A 26,576-nucleotide genomic window follows, 5' to 3' on the forward strand; every position below is an offset into this window, starting at 1 on the left:
TTTTTTTGTTGTTGAAAGCAGAATATTTGGAACATTGTAATGTGGTTACTCTGGAAATCAGATTCTACTCTCTCCCCAGAGTTTGTTGTTGCTGCTCATTTTATCTAATTTTGTTTGTGTGTTTAATGACTTTCCTGAACTAATTTTTTATAGTCCATATTCTTTGCTATGTGTGGCCTCTGAGGTCTCTGTCCTGTTAGCTTAGTGGCCATATAGTGACTTGATTGAGACTTCCTCAGATGCTGAAATACTGATGTGGTTTTTTTTCTTGATTAAGCACTTACCTAGTGGCTATAAAGTTCTGATTAGTTTCTAGAGTTCCAATAAAGTTGATTCTGACAGTGTTTACAGATGATTCGCTACTTTGTAGAAGACTTTTGAAATTTCTTACTCTGCCATTTTTATGTCACTCTATTCACTTTTTTACTCAATATTTTCCTCTCTCTCATTCATAGTGGGAAATTTCTACTGATCTATCGTCAAAGTTTACTGACTCTTCTGTCGTCTCCTTTTAGTTATCAAATCTATTCAGTGAGTCTTGTATTTCAGTGATTGTATTGCTCAGTTCTAAAGTTTGCACTTGGTTCATTATGCTTTGTATTTCTTTGCTCAGACTTTTAATTAAACATTTGTTGCAAGAGTATTTGTGATTAGTTTTTTTGAAAATTTTTATAATACTGTATTTCCCCATGTATAAGATGCACATTTTTTCAAAAAATTTGGGGATCTAAAAACTGGGTGCGACTTATACAGTGGTTGTATATTTTTTACTTAGATTTCTTGCTTTTTCATGTTTGTTTTTGTGCTCATTGTTGAAGACAGTGATTCATCATCAGACCTAAATGAGGACAAGCTAATGGATGAGTTTTGACAGGAGTTGTGTGAATTTTATGAAGAATAAAACTTGAGTTCAGTAACTTTATGTAATACTTTTTTTTTTTTTTAAATTCGGCCCCCATATTAAGGTGTGTCTTATACATAGGAGCATCTTATACACGGGGAAATACAGTAGTTGCTTTAAAGTCTTTATCAGATAATTCCTCCATCACTGTCATCTCAGTGTTGGTATCTGTTGATTATCTTTTCCCATGCAAATTGAAACTCTTGTGGTTCTTTATATGCAAAATAATTCTGAATTGCACCCTGGTTATTTGATTATTATGTTAAGAGATACTGGGTCTTATTTGTATTCCATGGATAATTTTTGTTTTAGCAGACAATCTGTCTAGCTAAGTTCAGGTTGAAATTTCCACAGTGGGCTGTGTTTCCAATGTCCACTCAAATTTCAGAGCTTTTTTAGTGCTCTTCAGATCTTTCCTGCATGTGTACTACCCAGTGGTCAGTATGGGACCTATGTGGTGGTCTGCCAATTATTTAGTTATCAGTTATGCTAATTAGGATCAGATCTATACATACATGGCTCAAAAGTGAGCCTAGAAATTGATAAACAATTTTATGAAGTTGCTTTATAACATTCCTCCCTTTATGTGATTTCCTGGAGACTACCCTTTTTGGTCTTCCTGCCAAAAACTTGGAATAGCAGTTACTACTCTTTTATACTCTTTCATGATTAAGCCTCTGTGTGCACAGAATGTTTAGTAACCTGGCTTCCATTCTTAAGTCAAAAATTATTATCATCATTAGCAGAAACAGCAGCAGCAAGAGTTCTCTTAACAAATAGAATAACCTGTCCGGGAAGAAACAATTTTTAAGATTAGTATCTCATAGCCAGATACCTGAAATCTTACATTTAGTGATTCCTTAGAAAAATGGCAGACTCTCAACCCAATCACCCTAAAATGAAGCTTTCACTGAAGCCAAGATCACAAAAAAATGAGTTATCACTCATCTTTTTGTTGCCTTGTTCTTAAAAAAGGATGAAATAAAAAAATAAACCTAAAAACATGACCACTGATGAAACAAATAAGTGAAAAAAACAGAAGAAAATTTAACATATCAACATCATATCAGTAAATCTAGTACAGGATACTGTGAAATGGGAATAACCAGTAAACAAGGAGAAAATCTCTGGGAACTTAAAAATATAAAATTGCTAGAATAAAAACTTCAATTAATAGGTTAGAAGATAAAATCAAGAACATACTTGAGAAAATAGAAAACAAAACAAAAAGCAAGAGACAGACAAGACAGAAAATATGAGTGAGCCTGCCCTTGGTGGCGCAGTAGATAAAGCGTTGATCTGGCATGCTGAAGTTGCCGGTTTGAAACCCCAGGCTTGCAAGACACATACAAGCAACAACTTCAAGTTAATGCTTCCCGCCCCCCCCACCTCTGTAAAAAAAATCAATCAATAAAAAAATCTTTTAGATAGAAAAAAGAAAATTAGTGAAAAGGGTCACTGTGGTCAATCTAGGATCTTTAATATCTAATAGCACTAGAAAGAGAAAAGGGAAAATGGGGAGGAATTAACAAAGAATAGAGAAAGGATATGACACATCTGTCCTACTAACCTATGGGGAGAAGGGAGAGAATCATAGGAAAGAAAGCTGTTACCTTTTTATGTTGGGGCTTCAAGTGCATGAGAGAGGAGAAGTTTATTGGCTAAGTAAAGGGGAGCACTGCCCATGAATAGAAGAACTTCTGCCCTGATTCCAAAAACCAGTACTAGACCAGGAAACCTTCTTTTCCTATAGCAGAAGTTTGTTTATATCATCTCCCCAACACTTCAGATGCCATCTTAGAGTCAAACACAGGGAGACAGGGAAGTAACTGAAAGGGTAAGAAATTACTCCCCAAGGACTGATTTAAGCTTAAAGAAACTTATGGGACTGGACTGAATTATAAATAAAATTTTGGCTTCCCAGGTACTGATTAGGTTATGGATTATTTAATCTCGGGATACAAAAATAAATAAATAACAATAGCAGAAAATTTCTCAGAGCTGAAGGACAAGTGCTGTCTGACTGAAAGAATCCAGCAACTTGAATTATAGAATAACCACACTCTAGCTATATCATAGAAAATTTCACAACCTCAAGAATAGAGAAGTTCCTAAAAGCTTTCAAAGAGAGGAAGCCTACAAAAGAACAAGAATTAAACTGGTCAAAGACTTCTTTAGTAACACTGGATGTTTAAAAACAATGAAATTATCAACGCCTTTAAAGTTTGTTTTTGTTTTTGTTTTTGTATTTTTCTGAAGTTGGAAGCAGGGAGGCAGTCAGACAGACTCCTGCATGTGCCCGACCTGGATCCACCTGGCATGCCCACCAGGGGGCGATGCTCTGCCCATCTGGGGCATTGCTCTGTTGTGACCAGAGCCATTCTAGCACCTGAGGCAGAGGTCATGGAGCCATCCTCAGCGGCCCGGGCCAACTTTACTCCAATGGAGCCTTGGCTGCGGGAGGGGAAGAGAGAAACAGAGAGGAAGGAGAGGGGGAGGGGTGGAGAAGCAGATGGGCGCTTCTCCTGTGTGCCCTGGCTGGGAATCAAACCTGGGACTCCTGCACGCCAGGCTGACGCTCTACCACTGAGCTAACCGGCCAGGGCGCCTTTAAAGTTTTGAGGGTGAAAATACCAATTTAAAGTTCTTTATTCATTAAGGTTATTAATAAAGAATAACAACATTTTTTTCAGAAAAGCATGGACTTAGAAGGTTTAATGTGAATGCACATCTTTCTTATGAAGTTACTAGATGGTCTTTAACAGCAAAATGATAGAATGAACGAAGAAAGGTCACATGATTCCCAGATAACAACGGATCTAACCCAGGACTAGAATGAAGCAAAGTCCCAGGATATTAGCTAAAACCAGATTAGGGTAGGTAGATGGAGGGTTTCAGGGAGCAATCCTAGGAAAAGCAAGGAATCCAAAGAACTTTATGTTACTCCTAAGAATTTGGAGCTCAGAAAGGTGATAAAGGCAGAAAAATAAAGGGAGAAAGGCCATTCCAAAACCCTATGAAAAAGCAAAAAGCTATACAAGAAATAAAGTAGAATTGTAGTATACCACTTTACACTGCTTGGTTATACATGGAATAGTTACGTAATCATAATATAAACACTTTATTTTCTACTCTTAGAATCAACTAGTAGACAAAGCACAGAAAATGCAATTACTGTTACAACACATAACAAAAATACTTGTAACTGTGAAAATATAAAAGTTTATGGTAAAACTACAAGTAACAGTAGGGAGTCAAAAGATTGTCAATTATCTGTTGTTGATAGAAAAAATACAAGGGCAAACTTTAAATATTATGAAAGTAATCAACAAAACAATGAAAAGTAGTAATAAGAAAAAAAAAGTAGTAATAAGAGTACCCTGGAGAAAAGAAAGATGGGACAGTGTAAGTTAACTAAAGCTTCATTTGTAAGAGCAAGATAACATAAGAAGAATGGATAATATCTAAAATTAGTAAATCAAGAAAGATGATCAAAGGTATATTATATAGAGATATCAAAGTAAGCATCAATTAAAAATTGTAAAACAAAGAATGAGTATGCAAGTACTCCTAAAAACAAAATTCGAAGAAATAAGTGGTTCTTTCTGAGGACTGAAACTGTTTATTGTAAGTTCTTTGATATCATTTGATACTTTTATGCATATGCATCTATTACCTTGATGAAAATTTTAGAAATTAAAGTTTCTTTTTTTTTTTTAATTTATTTTATTTTATTTTATTTTATTTTACAGAGACAGAGAGAGAGTCAGAGAGAGGGATAGACAGGGACAGACAGACAGGAACAGAGAGATGAGAAGCATCAATCATTAGTTTTTCATTGCGTGTTGTGACACCTTAGTTGTTCATTGATTGCCTTCTCATACGTGCCTTGACCGCGGCCTTCAGCAGACCAAGTAACCCCTCGCTCAAGCTGGCAACCTCGGGGTCTCGAACCTGGGTCTTCCGCATCCCAGTCCGACACTCTATCCACTGCACCACTGCCCGGTCAGGTGAAATTAAAGTTTCTTGACGAAGCAACACTTTTGTATGATTCAACGCTCCAAAGCTATATAAAGGATATAATGAAGTCTCCACACTCCCTTCCTCATTCCCACTTTTCTGCTGCAGTCACTGATATGTTTCCTTCTATACAGTCTGTGTATTTATAAGCAAGTATGCTGGTATGTTCCTATATATATTTCCCTTTCATATTCTTACATGAATGATAGCATGCTATATATAATATCCTTGTACTCATCTTTTTTATTTAAGAAATGTATCTTGGCCCTGGCCGGTTGGCTCAGTGGTAGAGAGTCGGCCTGGCGTGCAGAAGTCCTGGGTTCGATTCCTGGCCAGGGCACACAGGAGAAGCGTCCATCTGCTTTTCCACCCCTCCCCCTCTTCTTCCTCTGTCTCTCTCTTCCCCTCCCGCAGCCAAGGCTCCATTGGAGCAAAGATGGCCCAGGCGCTGGGGATGGCTCCTTGGCCTCTGCCCCAGGCGCTGGAGTGGCTCTGGTCGCAACAGAGCGATGCCCGGAGGGGCAGAGCGTCGCCCCCTGGTGGGCGTGCCGGGTGGATCCCAGTCGGGCGCATGCGGGAGTCTGTCTGATTGTCTCTCCCCGTTTCCAGCTTCGGAAAAATACAAAAAAAAAAAAGAAATATATCTTGGAGATATTTCTGAATTACTACTGAGCTTCCTCATATATTTTTAATGGCTACATATTAATCCATGTTATTTGGATGTATCATACTATTGATATATTTAATCAGTCTCTGCTTACAGATATCTGTTTTTTTTCCAATTTACTATTTCAAATAATGCTACAATGCTATAATAGTAAATTAACAATTATTACAAGAAAAAAAATTAAGACAGTCTTTGCTTCTATTTCCCAATTAATGCTACAATGCTATAATAGTAAATTAACAATTATTACAAGAAAAAATTTATTTCCCAATTAGATAATGAACTTGGCTTTCATCTTTGCATCCTCTGTGCCTACCAGGATGCCTGACATATAGTAGATATTAAATTAGCATTTTCTAACTTAGGTTAAATTGCATTTAAATGAGGAAACTAACCTATGCAAACATTTGAATGAGATAACATAATTCTAAAATCAAGTTTATGGCACAGCAAAGACAAGTCTATATGAATCTATAGTACTCTGAATACTCAGTCTTTGTTTCACAATTCACCAGAAAAAGTAGCAGTGCAACTCAGTTTAGATTAGAATAATTGCAAGAAAAGAAATGCAGGACAGGACTGTGATGATATAATTGCAATTAAAAGACTGCTTATATATCCTAGCTTTCTAGGTCCCCAATATCTGAAATGCTAAAGAGATTCTAACTCCTCACAGAGATGTTAGTGAGTATATGTAGAACAAGTATATATAAGTAGACTATAGAATTCTTAGTGTCTTACCAGTGAGAAAAATAAAATGAAACAAAATAATCCAGTTCCTGGGCTACAGATACATACATATATATCTGTCATACTTACTCCGAGCTCTTTTGGGCCTGAATGGATTGAAAGCAAGTGTAGAGTACGCGGCCAGTCTAAAAAGAAAATAAATAAATAAATAGATGATAGATAGATAGATAGATAGATAAAGGGAGGGAGGGAGAGAGGGAGAAAGGAAGGAAGGAAGAAAAGAAGGTAGATCACACAGAGAAGGATCAATTTTCAAAAAAGATATAGCAATTTAGGCGCTGGCAAGCTGGCATCATCCCAACACACCAACGTTGTGGGTTCAATCTCTGGTAAGGGCACATATTAAGAATCAACCAATGAATATATAAATACGTGAAACAGCAAATCAATGTCTGTCTCTTTCTATCTTTCTCTCAAATCAATAATTAAAATTTTTTTTAAAGTATAGCAATTTAGTAGTCTCTAACCTAAAACTCAAAGGCCACTATGAAAGTGGGAGATTAATAAAAATTACAAAGATAGAATATGCCATAAATCAGTTTCTATAAGAAGTATCATATAACTAACTCAACATGAAATGGCCACAATCAAACATCTGCTCATTGTGACAGCAGAGAACTGTTCACAAACATGGGAACCAAGTAACAGAAACCAGAGTAGTCAAACTACTTTGTTGGAAGCTGACACACTTATTCAATAACTACTTATAATGACAACAAATAAATTTATGATTATAAAACCAAAAGTATTTCAAATGAAGTAATAATGTTCAAAATACTGAACTTCAATGTTTGTGGAAAAGTGATTTTATGAAGAATATTCATTGTTAACATAGATTCTGAGAATATAACTAATATTCTAAGCAATAGGATATACTTGATACTTTTGGCAAAATTCATACCTACAATGTTAAAGAGTACAGTAATTTTCTTCATGTTTGAACTGACACAATAACAAAATCTCTTGACATGAACATAGAATTCCAACAGAAGCTCTCTAAATAGAGAATGGCAAGACTAGCCATTGGTGGAGCTGCTTAACATCTCTGAGCTTGTTTGCTCATACATAAAATACGGACAATAATAACCTTTATAAGCTTGTTGGCAGGGTTACATCATATATATGTAAAACACCTAACAGGTATGTGTCATACAATAAGTCATAAGTCGTAGCACTAGTTACCATTATTAGCCATCAAAATATATGCAAAATCTGGCCACTTCTCATTACCTCCACTCCAATGACTGTGGCCAAACCTCCATCATCTCTTGCTAGATTACTGCAATATTTTCATAACTGATTTCATGGATGTCATGGATTCCAAACCCTTTCCCTCCTCATGCCCCACCCCCAGCCCCTGTGCAGTCTATTCTCAACACAGTAACCAGAAGGATCCCATCAAAACATAAAATTACCCTGTAACGCAGCCAATTTACAACCAGTGTGCCATAATAGGCACACTGGAGTACTACAAGAATTTTTAAAACATGCAATAATATCTGACTATCTAGTCAGAGGCACTAACCTCTTTCCTCTTAGATTGTCAAATGAAGAAATGACAACAGCCAACAAAACAATAGCCATCTGGTGTGAACGAATCAAAATTATTCCTATTTTTTTGTCAGATCAGCAAAAATGTATTTCTAGTGTGCCACAGTAACTAGTTTATGCATACCATGAGATGGAAAAAAGGTCGAAAATAGCTGCTCTAATGGTTTCTCAACGCGCAAAGTCAAGGCCTTACAGAATCTGGCCCAGTTATCTTTCAGACCTCACTGTAGGATGACCAAACGAGTTATTGTCCAAACCAGGACACTTCCAAGCAGTAAATTAACTGAATAGGAGACAGGGATAATGGGGTAAAACTGGAACTGGCAGAGACAAACCGGAATATATGGTCATGGTGTTCCTCACTCTGCTCAGTCACACAGACTGCCTTGATGCCCCCTGAACATGACACACTCACTTCAGGGTCTTTGTACTGGCTATTTCCTTGCTTGGAATGCTCTTCCCCCAAGATATCCACAAGACTTGCTCCCTCACTTTCTTCAGGTCCTGATTCAATGAACTTTCTCACTGAAAACCTTCCCTAGCCACCCTATTAAAATTGTAAAAATATTTTTCTTTATTCTGTGTGCATGTGTGTGTATATAAACATACACACACATACATACATGTGTATGCATGCACACACACAATACCTTTGTGTTTTTATCTTCTATGAAACAGGAAAAAATAAGTCCTACAAAGCCTTGATCCATCATCTGGTACATGGCTTGTGTGCGAACATCTGTAAATAAAAATAAAGAAGTGATTGCAATAGAATTAAATTCAACATCCCAAGGAGTAGAAACAAAATCTCACTATATGGTTATGCAATTTTTTTAAAAGGAAATCATAAACAGGTACCAAATAACATCATTTGAAAGGATTAGTTAAAAGATTACCAAAGACTGAACAGAGGCAACATTTAAAAATCTGAAGTCTTCAGACCATGGTTTATATCAGGGGTCCCCAAACTTTTTACACAGGGGGCCAGTTCACTGTCCCTCAGACCATTGAAGGGCTGGACTATAAAAAAAAAACTATGACCAAATCCCTATGAACATTGCACATACCTTATTTTAAAGTAAAAAAACAAAACAGGAACAAATACAATATGTAAAATAAAGAACAAGTAAATTTAAATCAACAAACTGACCAGTATTTCAATGGGAACTATGCTCCTCTCACTGACCACCAATGAAAGAGGTGCCCCTTCCAGAAGTGCGGCGGGGGCTGGATAAATGGCCTCAGGGGGCCGGTTTGGGGACCCCTGGTTTATATGAAGGATACAAAAGATCTGGTATTATAACAAGCACTGCAGTGCATGGTTTGCTACAGTGGCTTGAGCCCATTTTGTTTGGCAGTATATTCTTAAACATCCTTTGCACTTACACCTTTAGATCTGAATTGGGACTTCTCTCCAATGTCTTCCTAATTAAAGTGAGACCAAACAGTACCCAGCAATGAATATGAAGGAAATACTGGCTGAAACTGTTGCTGAAAATAAATCATATAGTACAAACAGTCTCCATACTGCTATATGACCTTGGTAAACTTTTTAATACCTCTGAAACTATTTCCTCACCAGTTAAATAAGGATAAACATCATCCCTACTATCACAGAGTTTTTTGAATATTTTAAAAATTGCAAGATTTTTTAGCACAATGCCTAGCACATCAAAGTACTTCATAAGCATTCTTCCCATTCCATTGCATCCACAACCATTGCTGAACAATTGTTATCCGAGTCAGAAAAGGATTTAGTGTCCATCCCATCCCACCCAAACTGCTTTTGGCCAGATCACTGATGATCTATTCTTCGTCCGAAATTTACCTGATTGCTCCCTCCTTGAAACTGTCTTCACTTGACCTCACACTCCCACTCTTCCCATTTGTCCTCTTAACTTCCTGGCTGATCTCTTCTGGTCTCTTTAGCTAGATCCTTCCACCTTTCCATTCCTGAAATACTGGCATACCGAGGGCTAGGTCTTCAGTCCTTTTCGCTTCTCTAGCTACACTCATTCCCTGGAGGATTGCATCTAGTTCCATGGCTTCATACCTCACCTCTACACTAGCCATTCCCAAGTCATACCCAATAAACTCTACCCCAAACTCCAGAATTGTATATCCGATTGTCTGACACTTTGACTTGATTGTCTGAATTTAGTTCCACTCAGAGTAGCAGGTCCATGAACTATCTGTAACCTGTTCACAAGGAGAGAAGAGCTTGAGCTGGAATGCAAATTAATGCATTTCTTCTTTCACTGATAAAGTCTTTGTTTTTAATTAATTTTAATAGGGTGACATTGATAAATCAGGGAACATATGTTCAGAGAAAACATCTCCAGATTATTTTGACATCTGATTATGTTGCATACCCCTCACCCAAAGTGAAATTGTCTTCCATCACCTTCTATCAGGTTTTCTTTGTGCCCCACCTCTCTCCCCCACCCCGTTACCATCACATTCTTGTCCATGTCTCTGAGTCTCATTTTTATGTCCCATCTATGTATGGAATCATATACAGTATATCTGTAAAGTCATGGTGCACTTTTGACCGGTCACAGGAAAGCAACAAAAGAGGATACAAATGTGAAATCTGCACCAAATAAAAGGAAAACTCTCCTGGTTTCATACCTATTCAGTACAGTTCCATGTGGGCTCACACACAGATTTTTTAGGGCTCCTTAGGTAGCTATCCCGTATAGCCTCTAGAATCGTCACTGACTGATGGCCTACCAGAACGGGGTTTCTCCACCAAACTGCCAGTTTCCTTCAACTGCTTATCCCACCGAGTAATATTATTCCTATGTGGTGGCGCTTCGTTATAAACGCGCCGATATTCACATTGCACTTTGGTCACGGATTAGAATTTAGTGAGCCACAGAACACACTGAACTTTCCTCTGTACCATCCACATCTCGACTGGCATGACCCAGGGCTGCTCCACTGTATACACGGTGTTATGTCATCATCTGCGCATATACACATGCTGCCACATCATCGTACAGAAACTGGGAGGGTTTTCCTTTTATTTGGTGCAGATTTCACATTTCTATCGTCTTTTGTTGCTTTCCTGTGACTGGTCAAAAGTGCACCATAACTTTACGGACACACTGTAGTTCTTAGTTTTTTCTGATTTACTTATTTCACTCCGTATAATGTTATCAAGGTCCATCCATGTTATTGTAAATGATCCGATGTCATCATTTCTTATGGCTGAATAGTATTCCATAGTATATATGTACCAAAGCTTTTTAATCCACTCGTCCACTGACAGACATTGGGCTGTTTCAAGATCTTCACTATTGTGAACAATGCTGCCATAAACATGGGGGTGCATTTCTCCTTTTGGAACAGTGCTATGGTGTTCTTAGGGTATATTCCTAAAAGTCAGATAGCTGGGTCAAAAGGCAGTTTGATTTTTAATTTTTTGAGGAATCTCCATACTGTTTTCCACAGTGGCTGCACCAGTCTGCATTCCCACCAGCAGTGCAGGAGGGTTCTCTTTTCTCCACATCCTCGCCAGCACTTATTCTGTGTTGTTTTGTTGATGAGCGCCATTCTGACTGGTGTGAAGTGATATCTCATTGTTGTTTCAATTTGCATTTCTCTAATGATTAGTGATGTTGAGCATTTTTTCATATGCCTATTGGCCATCTGTATGTCCTCTTTGGAGAAGTGTCTATTCATTTCTTTTTGCCCATTTTTTTTATTGTATTCTTTGTCTTCCTGGTGTTGAGTTTTACAAGTTCTTTATAAATTTTGGTTATTAAACCCTTATCAGACTTATTGTTGAATATGTTCTCCCACTGTGTAGTTTCAATAGATGCAGAAAAAGTATTTGGTAAAATCCAGCACCCATTCATAATCAAAACTCTCAGCAAAGTGGGAATACAGGGAACATACCTCAACATGATAAAGGCCATCTATGACAAACCCACAACAAACATACTACTCAATGTACAAAATTTAAAAGCAATCCCCTTAAGAACAGGAACAAGGCAGAGGTGCCCCCTTTCACCATTCTTATTCAACATAGTCCTGGAAGTCCTAGCCATAGCAATCAGACAAGAAGAAATAAAAGGCATCCAAATTGGAAAAGAAGTAAAACTATAATTATTTGCAGATGATATGATACTGTATATAGAAAACCCTAAAGCCTCACTCAAAAAACTACTGGACCTGATAAATGAATTCAGCAAGGTGGCAGGATATAAAATTAATACTCAGAAATCAGAGGCATTTTTGTACACCAACAATGAACTGTCTGAAAGAGAAATTAAGGAAACAATCCCCTTCACTACTGCAACCAAAAAAATAAAGTACCTAGGAGTAAATTTTACCAAGGAGATTAAAGACTTGTACTTGGAAAATTATAAAACATTGATAAAAGAAATCAAAGAAGATACAAACAAGTGGAAGCATATACTGTGCTCATGGTTAGGAAGAATAAACATCATTAAAATGTCTATATTAGCCCTGGCTGGTTGGCTCAGTGGTAGAGTGTTGGCCTGGCGTGCAGGAGTCCCAGGTTCAATTCCTGGCCAGGGCACACAGGAGAAGTGCCCATCTGCTTCTACACCTCTCCCCCTCTCCTTCCTCTCTGTCTCTCTTTTCCCCTCCCGCAACCAAGGCTCCATTAAAGCAAAGTTGGCCCAGGCACTGAGGATGGCTCCATGGCCTCTGCCTCAGGTGCTAGAATGGCTCTGGTTGCAACTGAGCGACGCCCCAGATGGGCAGAGCATCACCCCCTGGTGGGCGTGCTGGGTGGATCCTGGTCAGGCGCATGCGGGAGTCTGTCTGACTGCCTCCCCATTTCCAACTTCAGAAAAATACAAAAAAAAATGTCTATATTACACAAAGCGATTTATAAATTCAATGCAATACCAATTAAAATACCAATGACATACTTCAAAGATATAGAACACATATTCCAAAAATTTATATGGAACCAAAAGAGAACACGAATAGCCTCAGCAATCTTGAAAAGGAAGAATAAAGCGGGAGGTATCACACTTCCCAATATCAAGTTATACTACAAGGCCACTGTACTCAAAACAGCCTGGTACTGGCATAAGAACAGGCATTTAGATAAATGGAATAGAACAGAGAACCCAGAAATAAACACACAGCTTTATGGACAACTGATACTTGACAAAGTAGGTAAGAGCATACAATGGAGTAAAGACAGCCTCTTTAATAAATGGTGTTGGGAAAACTGGACATCTACCTGCAAAAAAATGAAACTAGACCACCAACTTACACCATTCACAAAAATAAACTCAAAATGGATAAAAGACTTAAATGTAAGCTGTGAAACCATAAGCATCTTGGAAGAAAACATAGGCTGTAAGCTCTCCAACATCTCTCGCAGCAATATATTTGCCGATTTATCTCCACGGGCAAGTGAAGTAAAAAAGGATAAACAAATGGGACTATATCAAAATAAAAAGTTTTTGCAAAGCTAAAGACAATAAAAACAGAAGAAAAAGAATGATAAAGTCTTGAGGGATAAAAAATGACACAGTGATTTGTGTTTGGTATTAAGCTCCTTGTCACACTGATCACAGATAGCTCATGGACAAAGCCAATCTATGTGAGTATCAGCTGCTTAACAGGCATTTGAAACGCAACATGTCCAAAACCAAACACTTGATTTCCCCCACAAAATCTAATACCTCCCAATGTTGCCCCGTCTCAAGTAGCAGCGACTCCATCCATCCAGGTGTTCAACCAAAATGAACTTGAGTACATTTTTTATTATTGTAAAGCCAGTAGCCACGGCCACCATCACAGCCGCCTGGCCCGTGCAGGTTTGCATTTGACTCAGACAGATGGTAATGAAACAGTGAAGCTGAGAACTGGTGGGCCATTAGCTTTAATCCTAGCTTGCACCTGGCCCGCGAGAAATACACACAGTGGGAAAATACTTCCCTTTCCATTCAGGGCTCCCAAAGCCACTGACTTACCCGAGTTTCCTAGAATCAAAGGTTTGTACCTCACCAGCCTTATTCACCTATTCCCCATCTCCTTCTCTCTGCACAAGAGAGAAGGGTTGAGATAGGTTTTTAAATAAATAAAAAATATTATGTACTTTTTTTTTTTTGTATTTTTCTGAAGCTGGAAACGGGGAGAGACAGTCAGACAGACTCTCGCATGCGCCCGACCGGGATCCACCTGGCACGCCCACCAGGGGCTACGCTCTGCCCACCAGGGGGCGATGCTCTGCCTCTCCGGGGCGTCGCTCTGCCGCGACCAGAGCCACTCTAGTGCCTGGGGCAGAGGCCAAGGAGCCATCCCCAGCGCCCGGGCCATCTTTGCTCCAATGGAGCCTTGGCTGCGGGAGGGGAAGAGAGAGACAGAGAGGAAGGAGGGGGGGGGTGGAGAAGCAAATGGGCGCTTCTCCTATGTGCCCTGGCCAGGAATCGAACCCGGGTCCCCTGCATGCCAGGCCGACACTCTACTGCTGAGCCAACCGGCCAGGGCCTATATTATGTACTTTTAATGTTAAAATTGCACATATGAAACCAAACTTGGTGTCATTAGAAAAATGTTTAAAGAAAAGCTCCTTGCTTTTCTTCATACACCCCAGGTGCATTTCTCCTCAGGGCCTTTGCACTTGCTATTCCTATCTGCCCTGCCTGAAATACTTTTCCCCCAGGTATTTGCATGGCCAATTCCCTCATTTCCTTCCTATTTGCTCAACTGTCACCTTCCTTGTGAGACGTAATCATATTATTTAAAATGCAAACTTCACCTCCATTCCACAGGCACTTCCTATGCCCCTTACCCTACTTTACATTATTTTCCTGAGATAACTTAATTACTTCTAAATGACCTTCTAAATTCAAAATATTGATAGATATGTGTGTTCCAAACTGCCCTCTTGATGTTCCGCTTATCTGTCAGACCTTGCCCTTACTGGACTATCGCCCTGAGACAGAGGAATTCCAAAAAGCTGACAAGCTGTACCGAGGAGGGGCTCCGGACACACCAGGACTTTTGATTCAACACCCATATGCTCGAAGCCCCCGAAGGAGGAGCATTCTGGATATACCAGGACTTTTGACTCAGTATCCCCTCAGGCTCTCCCAAACACTATATAACTCGCCCCTAGTCTGTAACCAGTGCTCTTCTCCCCGGGAGAAGTGGCTGGCAGGGTTCCTTTCTCCTTTCAATAAAGCCTGTTACTCTGGTCTTTCGGACTCCCATGGATTCCAACAAATATATAAGATGTAGTTTAGTCTAAATTAGTGCCATCCAAGAAAATGTTCTGCAAATGTGCTGTGCAGTCTCTCAGCATTAGAACACATTATTATTTCATCAGTTGAATACCATGTAAAGTAGTCTACGTACACTTAGGGGTCACATTGTATAAAAAATACTTGTTTGTAAACACTAGAGGCACATTCTGAGAGGAAATCTTCACATTTATGAGAAGTGCAGATCAATTAAAGAATCTAAAGAGACAACAGAATCACACCTCCCATTTCCTGGTGTGAAAGTAGAATAGTACAAACACAATTATTTTTTTCATTTACTATGGCTTAAAAATTTTCCTAAAACAGAAACCACAGGTCACAGTTAATAATAAAGAATTTTAAAAGAATGGGAGGCAATATACACAAGTGCTTTAAAAATGCAAGCCCTGAGATAGCCATTATTTTACAGCACAATTTTAGTTTAGCCCTCACTTATTCTATACCTTATCTTAAGAGTTTCCATATAATCTGTTTGCTAAGAAATCTATTACAAATGTATTATACCCTTAATATCAAAAAATTATTTATAATGATTCTAATGAGTATCAACTTGTTAACCTTTAGAACAAAATGCTTGTTTGGAAAAAAAGTAATTTGTTAAAATGACTGGTTGTAGAAAACTGCTTAATTAAAGTTGCAACCTTTATTTGTCATGGGAGGCTGATTTGACCCACCAACTTGGGTAATAAACTAACTCATTGTATCAGGACTTACAGCAGTACCAATTACCTCATTCCATATGAAAGAACTGAGAAGGTCTTAAAATTAGGAACATAGATAGCTACAGGCACATTTTTCCTTTTAATATGCACTTACAATGACAACAGAATGAATATAAGAGTAACTTTAAAATAGTACCAAGTCTCATGAATTAACAAAATAGTCTGCACTGTTTGAATCACTTCCCTTTTTCTTTTGCAAACCACGTATAGGTAAATTTAAATAAGTTAATTGTGTGCGCATGATATAACTCAACTCTTTCCCTATCACCTAGCCAATGCTTCCTCTATTTCCTGTTTTCATAAGTAGCATTTCCTCTTCAACTACTACCATGATCCAACAAAGCCACCATCACTTCTATCTTGGATCAAAGCAAGATGCTATAAAATGCCCAGTCCACTAATTCACAAAAACCTCAGTTCAGATACTGATTCTGCCACTTACTTAGCTGTCTGCTTTTGGACAACATACTTCAACTCTGAGCCTCAGCTTAGTTTCTTTTCATAAGAGCCACACACTCTTTATAATTACTTGGGAAGTGTTTCAAGAAGTAGATAGTTGTAGTGTCAAATGCTACATAAGATGGAAACTTAAAATGTTCATTAGATTTTCAATATGGATGCCACAGATCATTTTTAGCAAGATCCACTTCAAAAAGAGTGATGGGCTAGAACCCAGGCTAGAGTGGGGTGAGAAGTGTGGGTGGATGGTGAGAAAGTCTAGAGTCTGGCTATGAAGGTGAAGGGAAAGACAATATTTTCCTGAAGGGGAAGTGGAACTGGAAAACATTTTTTGTTATGTTGTCTTCAACATGTGAGATATGAGCATGTTTGAAAGCTGCATGAAGGTAGAGACCTTATTTCTCTCCTTCACTGCTTTTTCCCTAGCACCTTGAAGAGGTCCAGACACATAGTAGACACTCAAGCTGATCTGTTGAAGGAATAAATAAATGATGGGTAGAATCCAGTACAATAGAAAGGCATATAGACTTAGGAGAGAGAAGCACAATGAAGAGTTTAAGGTTCTTGAGAAAATGGGAGGCAAAAACTGAATGCAGGAGTGGATGGATGGGTGTTAGCTAAGAGAAAGGATACATTCTCTACTATAGCAAGAGGGAAAAGAAGAATATGAGCACAGCAATAAGTAGGTGAGTAAAGAGAAATGAAGAAAATACTTTTGTAATTATTCCTGTTTCCTCTGTCAAAGTAGGAAGGGTGCTGAAAGGGAAAGAGGAAGTGGGGAGTTCAGAGCTTTGAGAATAAGAAAAAAGTCCAGATGGAGAATAAACTGGCAGGATACTAAATGTCATGCATGATCTGAGACTGCATCCTGGACTGGAAAGGAAAAACTGTTATAAAGAACAAATTTGAGATAAATGGTAACATTTGAATAAATTTGGTAGATTATATAAAAGGATATTAGTATCACATATCCTGATTTTAATAACTGCCCTGTGGTTATGGACATGAACATCTTTGTTCTTGAGAAATAAATTACTTTCAAATAGCGTGTGTATTGGGGGGGCTACAGAGAAAAATGATGAAGCAAATTTGGTAAAAGGTTAACAGTTGTTGAATCTGGTTCTTTTTTTTTTTTTTTTTTTTTTTTTTTTTTGTATTTTTCTGAAGCTGGAAACGGGGAGAGATAGTCAGACAGACTCCCGCATGTGCCCGACTGGGATCCACCCGGCATGCCCACCAGGGGGGCGACACTCTGCCCACCAGGGGGCGATGCTCTGCCCCTCCGGGGCATCACTCTGTTGCGACCAGAGCCACTCTAGCGCTTGGGGCAGAAACCAAGGAGCCATCCCCAGTGCCCGGGCCATCTTTGCTCCAATGGAGCCTCGGCTGCGGGAGGGGAAGAGAGAGACAGAGAGGAAGGAGAGGGGGAGGGGTGGAGAAGCAGATGGGCGCTTCTCCTGTGTGCCCTGGCCGGGAATCAAACCCGGGACTTCTGCACGCCAGGCCGACGCTCTACCACTGAGCCAACCGGCCAGGGCTTTGAATCTGGTTCTTTATGCTATTCTTACCATTTTCCTGCAAGATTTTCTTTAAAAATTAAGATTTAAATTCTTAGTGTGTGTGCTTGACCTATATCACCCTTGCCTTTGAAAACCCTAACTCTATCAAAATAAACAGACAGCCAACTATATGGGAACTGATATTTTCAAACGACAGCTCAGATAAGGGCCTAATATCCAAAATTTACAAAGAACTCATAAAACTCAACAACAAACAAACAAACAATCCAATAAAAAAATGGGAAGAGGACATGAACAGACACTTCTCCCAGGAAGAGATACAAATGGCCAACAGATATATGAAAAGATGCTCAGCTTCATTAGTTATTAGAGAAATGCAAATCAAAACTACAATGAGATACCACCTCACTCCTGTTAGATTAGCTATTATCAACAAGACGGGTAATAGCAAATGTTGGAGAGGCTGTGGAGAAAAAGGAATCCTCATTCACTGTTGGTGGGACTGTAAAGTAGTACAACCATTATGGAGGAAAGTATGGTGGTTCCTCAAAAAACTGAAAATAGAACTACCTTATGACCCAGCAATCCCTCTACTGGGTATATACCCCAAAACCTCAGAAACATTGATACGTGAAGACACATGTAGCCCCATGTTCATTGCAGCACTGTTCACAGTGGCCAAGACATGGAAACAACCAAAAAGCCCTTCAATAGAAGACTGGATAAAGAAGATGTGGCACATATACACTATGGAATACTACTCAGCCATAAGAAATGATGACATCACATCATTTACAGCAAAATGGTGGGATCTTGATAACATTATAAGGAGTGAAATAAGTAAATCAGAAAAAAACAAGAACTACATGATTCCATACATTGGTGGAACATAAAAATGAGACTAAGAGACATGGACAAGAGTGTGGTGGTTACCAAGGGTGGGGGGTGAGGGAGGACATGGGAGGGAGGGAGGGAGAGAGTTAGGGGGAGGGGGAGGGGCACAGAGAACTAGATAGAGGGTGACGGAGGACAATCTGACTTTGGGCGAGGGGTTTGCAACATAATTTGATGACAAAATAACCTAGACATGTTTTCTTTGAATATATGTACCCTGATTTATTAATGTCATCCCATTACCATTAATAAAAATTTATTAAAAAAAAAAAAAAAAAGAAAACCCTAACTCAAAGCCAAAACACTCACTTTCTATTATTAAAGAAATGAATATTTTCCTTCCTATTCCTTACATGGAAAACTTTGTCTTTTGTATATTTTATTGCTATGATGGAGACTATAATTTGACATCGTTAGTTTCATTATTTACTCTGCCTTTTATTACAGAATGACCTTTCTTCTTTCACCCTTTTGCCAATGACATAACTTATTTTCTCCATATATTTTAGCCTAGCCTGTTATTTTTTGTCCAAGTCCTTAGGTTTGAGCTTGTCTTTAAAGATATACTATTGTGTTTATTTCTTAATCCTGAGCCTTTTATAAGTGTATATTCTGTTTAAATTTGTTATAGTAATGGCAGCATGAGGGATACTCAATATGTCTCCCTTTGAAATTTCAACAAATTGAACAGCTATAATGAAGGGAAGGAACCAAGCTGGGTTGCAGGTATGCCTGGAAGATCTGCAACCCAATCGACTAAAGGTGGGAAGGGTTGAAAAGGGGGGCGGAAGATAAAACACACTCACGATCGGCTTCAGAGAGAAGCCCAGAGTGACTACCTTTTTTCTCTCTGCGGGGATATGGAGAGGGAAGCCTGAAGTGACTAGGCCTCCTCCTGCTGGTAGGAGTGGTGCGAATGAGGGGCAAAGGCAGAGATACTAAACCAAAGCAGTAGCAGAACAGGAGTCATGGCCAGGGTTCTCACAGTTGAGCAGCAGCCTGCACTTGGTGCAAAGACAGAGAAAACCAAAGTGCAGCTCCTCATACCCCCCAGATCCTGCCACCATCACCTTACAGGTATGGAGACTTGCAGTGATAGAACCGACAGCTAAGGCTCCAAAGCCACTCCGTCCCGTGCAGAACGGAGGTGCTCCATGTCTGGTCCCTTGGTCTGCTGAGACGAGGGGAGAAGCACCCAGAGGCCTGAGATAACCATTGCTAAAGCCATAAAGCAATAAAGCCATAAAAACCTCTCAACATACCCCACCCGCCAATAGGATTGCAGCCCTGCCTACATCACTGCAACAGCAACATCTCAGGACAGCGCAAGAATTTCACAGAGCTAAAACTTGAAAAACAGTGACACCTACCAGAAAAAAACAGTAACTTTTAAAACTGAAAATTTCTTTCCCTGTTTTTTTATTGTTTCATTTTTTTACTCTTTTGAATTTCATTTTAAATTCTTTATTTTTATTCTTACTTATTGTGTGTATTCTGTTCATTTTATATTTTTTCTTTTTGATTTTTACTCTTTGTTTTCCATGGTTTTTCTTTTATCTTGTCATTATTTTTAAATTTTTTATATTTCTCGTGTTTTCTTTTAATTTTTAAGTTTCATTCATTCAGTTGTCTTCTGTTAAGAGTTCTTAACAATACCACATTCCAATTCCATCAAGGACAAAAAAATCAAATACCATGGCTATACAAGAGAGAGATGTCATTCAGAAAGAAAATGAAATATCTCCAGAAATAAATCTCAACCACATGGAGACCTTGGAGATCAATTATACAGAATTCAAAATTGAAGTTATGAAAAGACACAGTGAGATGCAGGAAAACACCAATAGGTAACTGAATGATCTCAGAAAACAAATTAATGAAAAAAATGAATATCTCACCAAGGAGATTGAAAATAAAGAGCCTGGCCAGGTGGTAGTGCAATAGACAGAGCATCGGACCAGGATGTGCAGGACCCAGGTTCAAAAAGCTGAGGTCACGGGCTTTAGCATGGGATCATCAAGCTTGAGCATAGGCTCTACAGCTTGAGCATAGGGTCGCTGGATTGAGTGTGGGATCACAAACGTGACCCCATGTTCACTAGCTTGAACCCAAAGGTCACTGGCTTGAAGCCCAAGGTTGCTGGGTTGAGCTAAAGGTTCCTGGCTTGAGAAAGGGGTCACTCATTCTGCTGTAGCCCCCTAGTCAAGGCACATATGAGAAAGTAATCAGTGAACACCTAAGGTGCCACAACAAAGAACTGATGCTTCTCAACTCTCCCTTCCTGTCTATATGTCCCTATCTATCCCTCTCTCCAACTCTGTGTCAAAAAAACAAACAAACTAAAAAGAGAGATGAAGAACTCAATACATATATTGAAAAATGAGGTAGCAAGTTTTGCTAACATAACAAACAGATACAGGAGAGAATCACTGACACCGAAGACAGTCAATTAGGGGTGCTACAAAGAGAAGAAGAGAAACACTTACAAATATAAAAAAAAACTGAGAGAGCTCTATAAGAATTGTCTGACTTCATCAGAAAAAGTAACATAAGAATAATATGCACATCAGAAGAAAAAGAGAAGAAGGAAATGGAGAGCCTATTCAAACAAATAATTGGTGAGAATTTCCCAAGCCTATGGAAAAGTTAGACCCTAAAATCCAAGAAGCAAACAGAATGCCAGTTACTTCAACCCAAAGAGACTTCCTCCAAAGCACATCATAATAAAATAGTCAAGTCAACGAGAAAGAAAGAATCCTCAAGGCGCCTAGAGAAAAGAAAAACATAGCATATAAAGGAAAGCCCATTAGGTCATCATTGGACCTCTCAGCAGAAACTCTACAAGCCAGAAGAAAGTGGACCCAAACATTCAAAGTATTGAAATAGAGGAATTACCAGCCAAGAAAACTATATCCATCTAAGTTATCCTTCAAATATTAAAGAGAAATAAAAACTTTTGCAGACATACAGAAGCTGAGGGATTTATCAACAGAAAACCTCCACTGCAGAAAATACTCAAGGGGGTTATTTGAGCAGACACAAAGGAAAAAACAAATCAAAACTATAAGTAAAAGCTCCAGCAAGGACACAATAAAAACAAGGATAAGCTGTGACAACAATAACATAAAAGAGGAGAAGATAAAGATCTGCAGTAGCAAAGGAGGATGGAGTGCAGAATCACTCATAAAACAAAGGACTCTTATACATAAAAACATTTATTTCTTTTTTTTAATTATTTTTATTTATTCATTTTTAGAGAAGAGAGAAAGAGAAAGAGAGAGAGAGAGAGAGAGAGAGAGAGAGAGAAGGGGGGAGGAGCAGGAAGCATCAACTCCCATATGTGCCTTGACTGGGCAAGCCCAGGGTTTTGAACTGGCAACCTCAGCATTCCAGGTCGACACTTTATCCACTGCACCACCACAGGTCAGGCCAAACATTTATTTGTTAACCTAATGGTAACTACCCACTAAAAACCCACTACTGAAGCACACAGCTAAAAAAAAAAATAAAATAAAATAAAATAAACCAAAAAAAAACAAAAAAAAAAACAGGGGAAATACTATGAAATACCACCAAACAAAAACAACTGAATAAAACAAAAAAGAGAAGAACCAAACAAAACACAGAGCTACTAGAAAACAAAACATAAAATGGCTATATAAAATTCTCAAATGTCAATAGTTACCCTAAATGTAAAAGGACTGAACTCATCAATAAAGATGTAAAGAGTAGCAGACTGGATCAAAAAGCAAAACCCAAACATATGCTTCCTTCAAAAAACAAGTCTAAGCTGCAAGGACAAAAGTAGACTCAAAGTGAAAGGTTGGAAAACAATTCTCCAAGGAAATAATAACAAAACAAACAAAAAGAAGGTGTAGCCATACACATACTCATATCCAGGGGTCGGGAACCTATGGCTTGCGAGCCAGATGTGGCTCTTTTGATGGCTGCATCTGGCTAGCAGACAAATCTTTAATAAAAAAATAACGTTAAAAATATAAAATTTTCTCATGTATTACAATTCATTCATTTCCTACCGGTCATGTTCATGGTTGCGGGTGGCTGGAGCCAATCACAGCTGTCCTCTGGGACAACACCAAATTTTTATTGGATAATGCATAATGTACATGGGTCATTGTATGGTTCTCATGAAATTACATTTTAAAATATGTGGCGTTCATGGCTCTCTCAGCCAAAAAGGTTCCCGACCCCTGCTCATATCTGACAATGCTGACTTCAAGACAACAAAAGTAACCACAAACAAAGATGGACATTTCATAATGATAAAGGGGACACTGTACCAAGAAGACATAGCACTTCTTTTTTTATTTACAAAATTAAATTTCACAGAGTGACATTGTTCAACAAGAGTACACAGATTTTGGGCAAACATCTCCATATCATTTGGACAGTCGATTATGTTGTATATTCATCACCCAAAGTCAATCATCCTCAGTCAACTTATATTCTTTCCTCTTTACACCTTTCTCCTAACCCCATTCCCTCTCCTCACAACCTCTTCCCACTAGTAAGCACTGGACTCTTATCTATGTACATGAGTATCAATTTTGTATCCTACCTATGTGTGGAATCATATAGTCCTTAGCTTTTTCTGATTTATTTATTTCACTCAGTATAATGTTCTCAAGGTTCGTCCAGGTTGTCATAAATATAATTATGTCATCATTTCTTATGGCTGAGTAGTATTCCATTGTATATATGTACCACTTCTTCTTTATCCAATCCTCTATCGAGGGACACTTTAGTTGTTTCCATGTCTTGGCCACTGTGAATAATGCTTTGATGAACATGGGGGTGCATGTGTCTTTACATACCAATGTTTTTGAATTTTGGGGGTAGATACCTAGTAGAGGGATTGCTGGGTCATGTGGTAGTTATATTCTTAATTTTTGAGGAACCATCACACTTTCTCCCATAATAGTTGTACTGATTTGCATTCCCACCAACAGTGAATGAAGGTTCCTTTATCTCCACTGCCTCTCCAACACTTGTTATTACCTGTCTTGTTGATAATAGCTAATCTAACAGGTGTGAGGTGGTATCTCATTGTTTTGATTTGCATTTCTTTAAGAGCTAGTAAAGATGAGCATCTTTTCATATAACTGTTGGTCATTTGTATTTCTTCTTGGGAGAAGTGTCTGTCCATTTTTTATTGAGTTGTTTGTTTGTTTGTTGCTGAGCTCTGTGAGTTCTTTATATATTTTGGATATCAACCCCTTATTTCAGCTGTTGTTTGCAAATATCGTCTCCCATTTAGCTGTCTGTCTGTTTTGTTGTTATTTTCTTTTAATGTGAACTAAACCAGGGAGAACTAAACTATAGAAGATATCTACTAACTGATCTAAATATAGAAGCAGACAAAAACACAATTATACTTGAAGATTTCAACATACCACTGATGGCTTTGATAGATCATCCAAACAGAAAATCAAAAAGAAATATCAGCCTTAAACAACATTCTGGACAAAATGGACATAATAGACTTACAGGACATTTCATTCCAAAACGTCAGATTATATATTTTTCTCCAGGGTGCATGGAACATTCTTAGAAATAGACCATATGTTGGGCCACAAAACTAACATCAACAAATCCAGGAAGATAGAAATTATACCAAGCATATTTTCTGATAAGGAGGCTTTGAAATTAGAATTCAACTGTAAAAAGGAAGTAAGGAAGCCCATAAAAATGTGGAAATTAAATAACATAATACTAAAATATGACTGGGTCAAAGAAGAAATAAAAGCAGAGATCAAAAGATATATACAAACAAAGGAAAAAGACAATACAACTTATGAAAATTTCTGGGTTGCAGTGAAAGCAGTAATAAGAGGGAAGTTTATATCATTACAGGCTTGTATCAGTAAACAAGACAGAGCCCAAGTAAACAATCTAACATCACATCTGAAAGAACAAAAGAAAAAAGAATAAAGGAAACCTAAAATTAGCAGAAGAAAGAAAATCGTAAAACTTAGAGAAGAACTAAAAGTAAATAGAATACAAAAAAGTATAGAAAAAAATAATAGAACAAAGAGCTGGTTCTTTGAAAAGATTAATAACATTACAAACCCTTGGCTATACTCAACAAGGAATAAAAAGGACTCATATAAACAAAATCCAAAATGAAAGACAAGAAATTACTACAGACATCATATATATATATATACAAAGGATCATAGTAGAATATTACAAAAGATTATAAGCCACCAAATTCAACAACCTGAGAAAATGGATTAATTTCTAGAACTGTACAATCTTCCTAGACCAAATCATGAAGTTCTTCAAGTGGAAAATCTAAAGAAAACTATAGGCAGGGAGGAAATAAAAACAACTATCAAACTCTCCCAAAAAACAAAAGTCCAGAACCAGATGACTACACTAATGAATTTACCAAAGATTCAAAGAAGATTTGGTACCTACCTTCTCAAAGTCTTCCAAAAAACAGAAGAAGAAGCAATACTCCCTAACAAATTTTATGAGGCCACCATAACCCTCAAACCAAAACCTGGCAAGAACAACACAAAAAGAGAAAACTACAGACCAATATATCTAATGAATATAGATGTAAAAGTCCTAAGCAAAATGCTAGCAAATCAACATAACAACACACTTAAAAAATAATACATCACATTCAAGTGGGATACATTCCAGGAGCATAAGGACGGTTCAATATATGGAAATCAATCAACATAAATACCATATCAACAAAACAAAGAACAAAATCATATACAATCTTATCAATAGATGCAGAAAAGGCATTTGATAAGATACGACATCGCTTTATGTTTAAAACACTGAAAATTGGAATGGAAGAAATGTACCTCAACATAAAAGAGGCCATATATAACAAACCATCAGCTAATATCATAATAAATTGTGAAAAGATGAAGGATTTTCCTCTAAAATGAAGTACAAGATAAGGTTGCCTACTTTCTCTACTCTTATTCAACATAGCTCTAGAAGTTTTAGCCAGAGCAATCCGGCAAGAGAAAGAAATAAAAGGCATCCATATCGGGAAAGAAGTAAAGTTATCACATTTTGCAGATGGCATGATCCTGTATACGGAAAACACAAAGACTCCACCAAAAAAAACATTAGAAACAACAAACCAATACAGTAAAGTTGCAGGATACAGAATCAATATACAAAAGTCTATTGCTTTTCTATATGCCAATGATGAAACTTAGAATAATAAACTCAAAAAACAATTACTTTTGCAATTGCAACAACATAAAAATAAAATACCTAGAAATAAACTTAACAAAGGATGTGAAGGACCTATTGTATATACTGAAAACTACAAAACATTATTGAAAGAAATTGAAAAAGACATAATGAAATGGATAAATATTCCATGTTCATAGATTGGAAGAATCAACATAGTTAAAATGGCCATATTATCCAAAGCAATATACAAATTCAATACAATACCCATCAAAATTCCAATGTCATTTTTAAAGAAATAGAACAAAAAATTACCAGATTTATATGAAACCATAAAAAACCCCAAATAGCCCTGGCCGGTTGGCTCAGCGGTAGAGCATCGGCCTAGCGTGCGGAGGACCCGGGTTCGATTCCCGGCCAGGGCACACAGGAGAAGCGCCCATTTGCTTCTCCACCCCTCCGCCGCACTTTCCTCTCTGTCTCTCTCTTCCCCTCCCGCAGCCAAGGCTCCATTGGAGCAAAGATGGCCCGGGCGCTGGGGATGGCTCTGTGGCCTCTGCCTCAGGCGCTAGATAGAGTGGCTCTGGTCGCAATATGGCGACGCCCAGGATGGGCAGAGCATCGCCCCCTGGTGGGCAGAGCGTCGCC

The 26,576-nt window shown here is 38.2% G+C and overlaps 1 protein-coding gene across 1 annotated transcript in view; it reads right to left on the reverse strand.

Annotated features, from left to right (window-relative positions):
* Positions 1–26,576, reverse strand: part of BRCC3 (BRCA1/BRCA2-containing complex subunit 3) — a 70,750-nt gene that overhangs the window by 12,162 nt on the left and 32,012 nt on the right. Inside the window, exons 6-7 of the mRNA XM_066249547.1 lie at positions 8,540–8,628; positions 6,408–6,463 (exon numbers count right to left, since the gene is read on the reverse strand). Coding sequence (XP_066105644.1) covers positions 6,408–6,463; positions 8,540–8,628 — 145 coding nt within the window. The remainder of the gene's footprint in view (positions 1–6,407; positions 6,464–8,539; positions 8,629–26,576) is intronic.

Source organism: Saccopteryx bilineata, chromosome X (genome assembly GCF_036850765.1).
Source record: "Saccopteryx bilineata isolate mSacBil1 chromosome X, mSacBil1_pri_phased_curated, whole genome shotgun sequence".
Lineage (NCBI taxonomy): Eukaryota > Metazoa > Chordata > Mammalia > Chiroptera > Emballonuridae > Saccopteryx > Saccopteryx bilineata.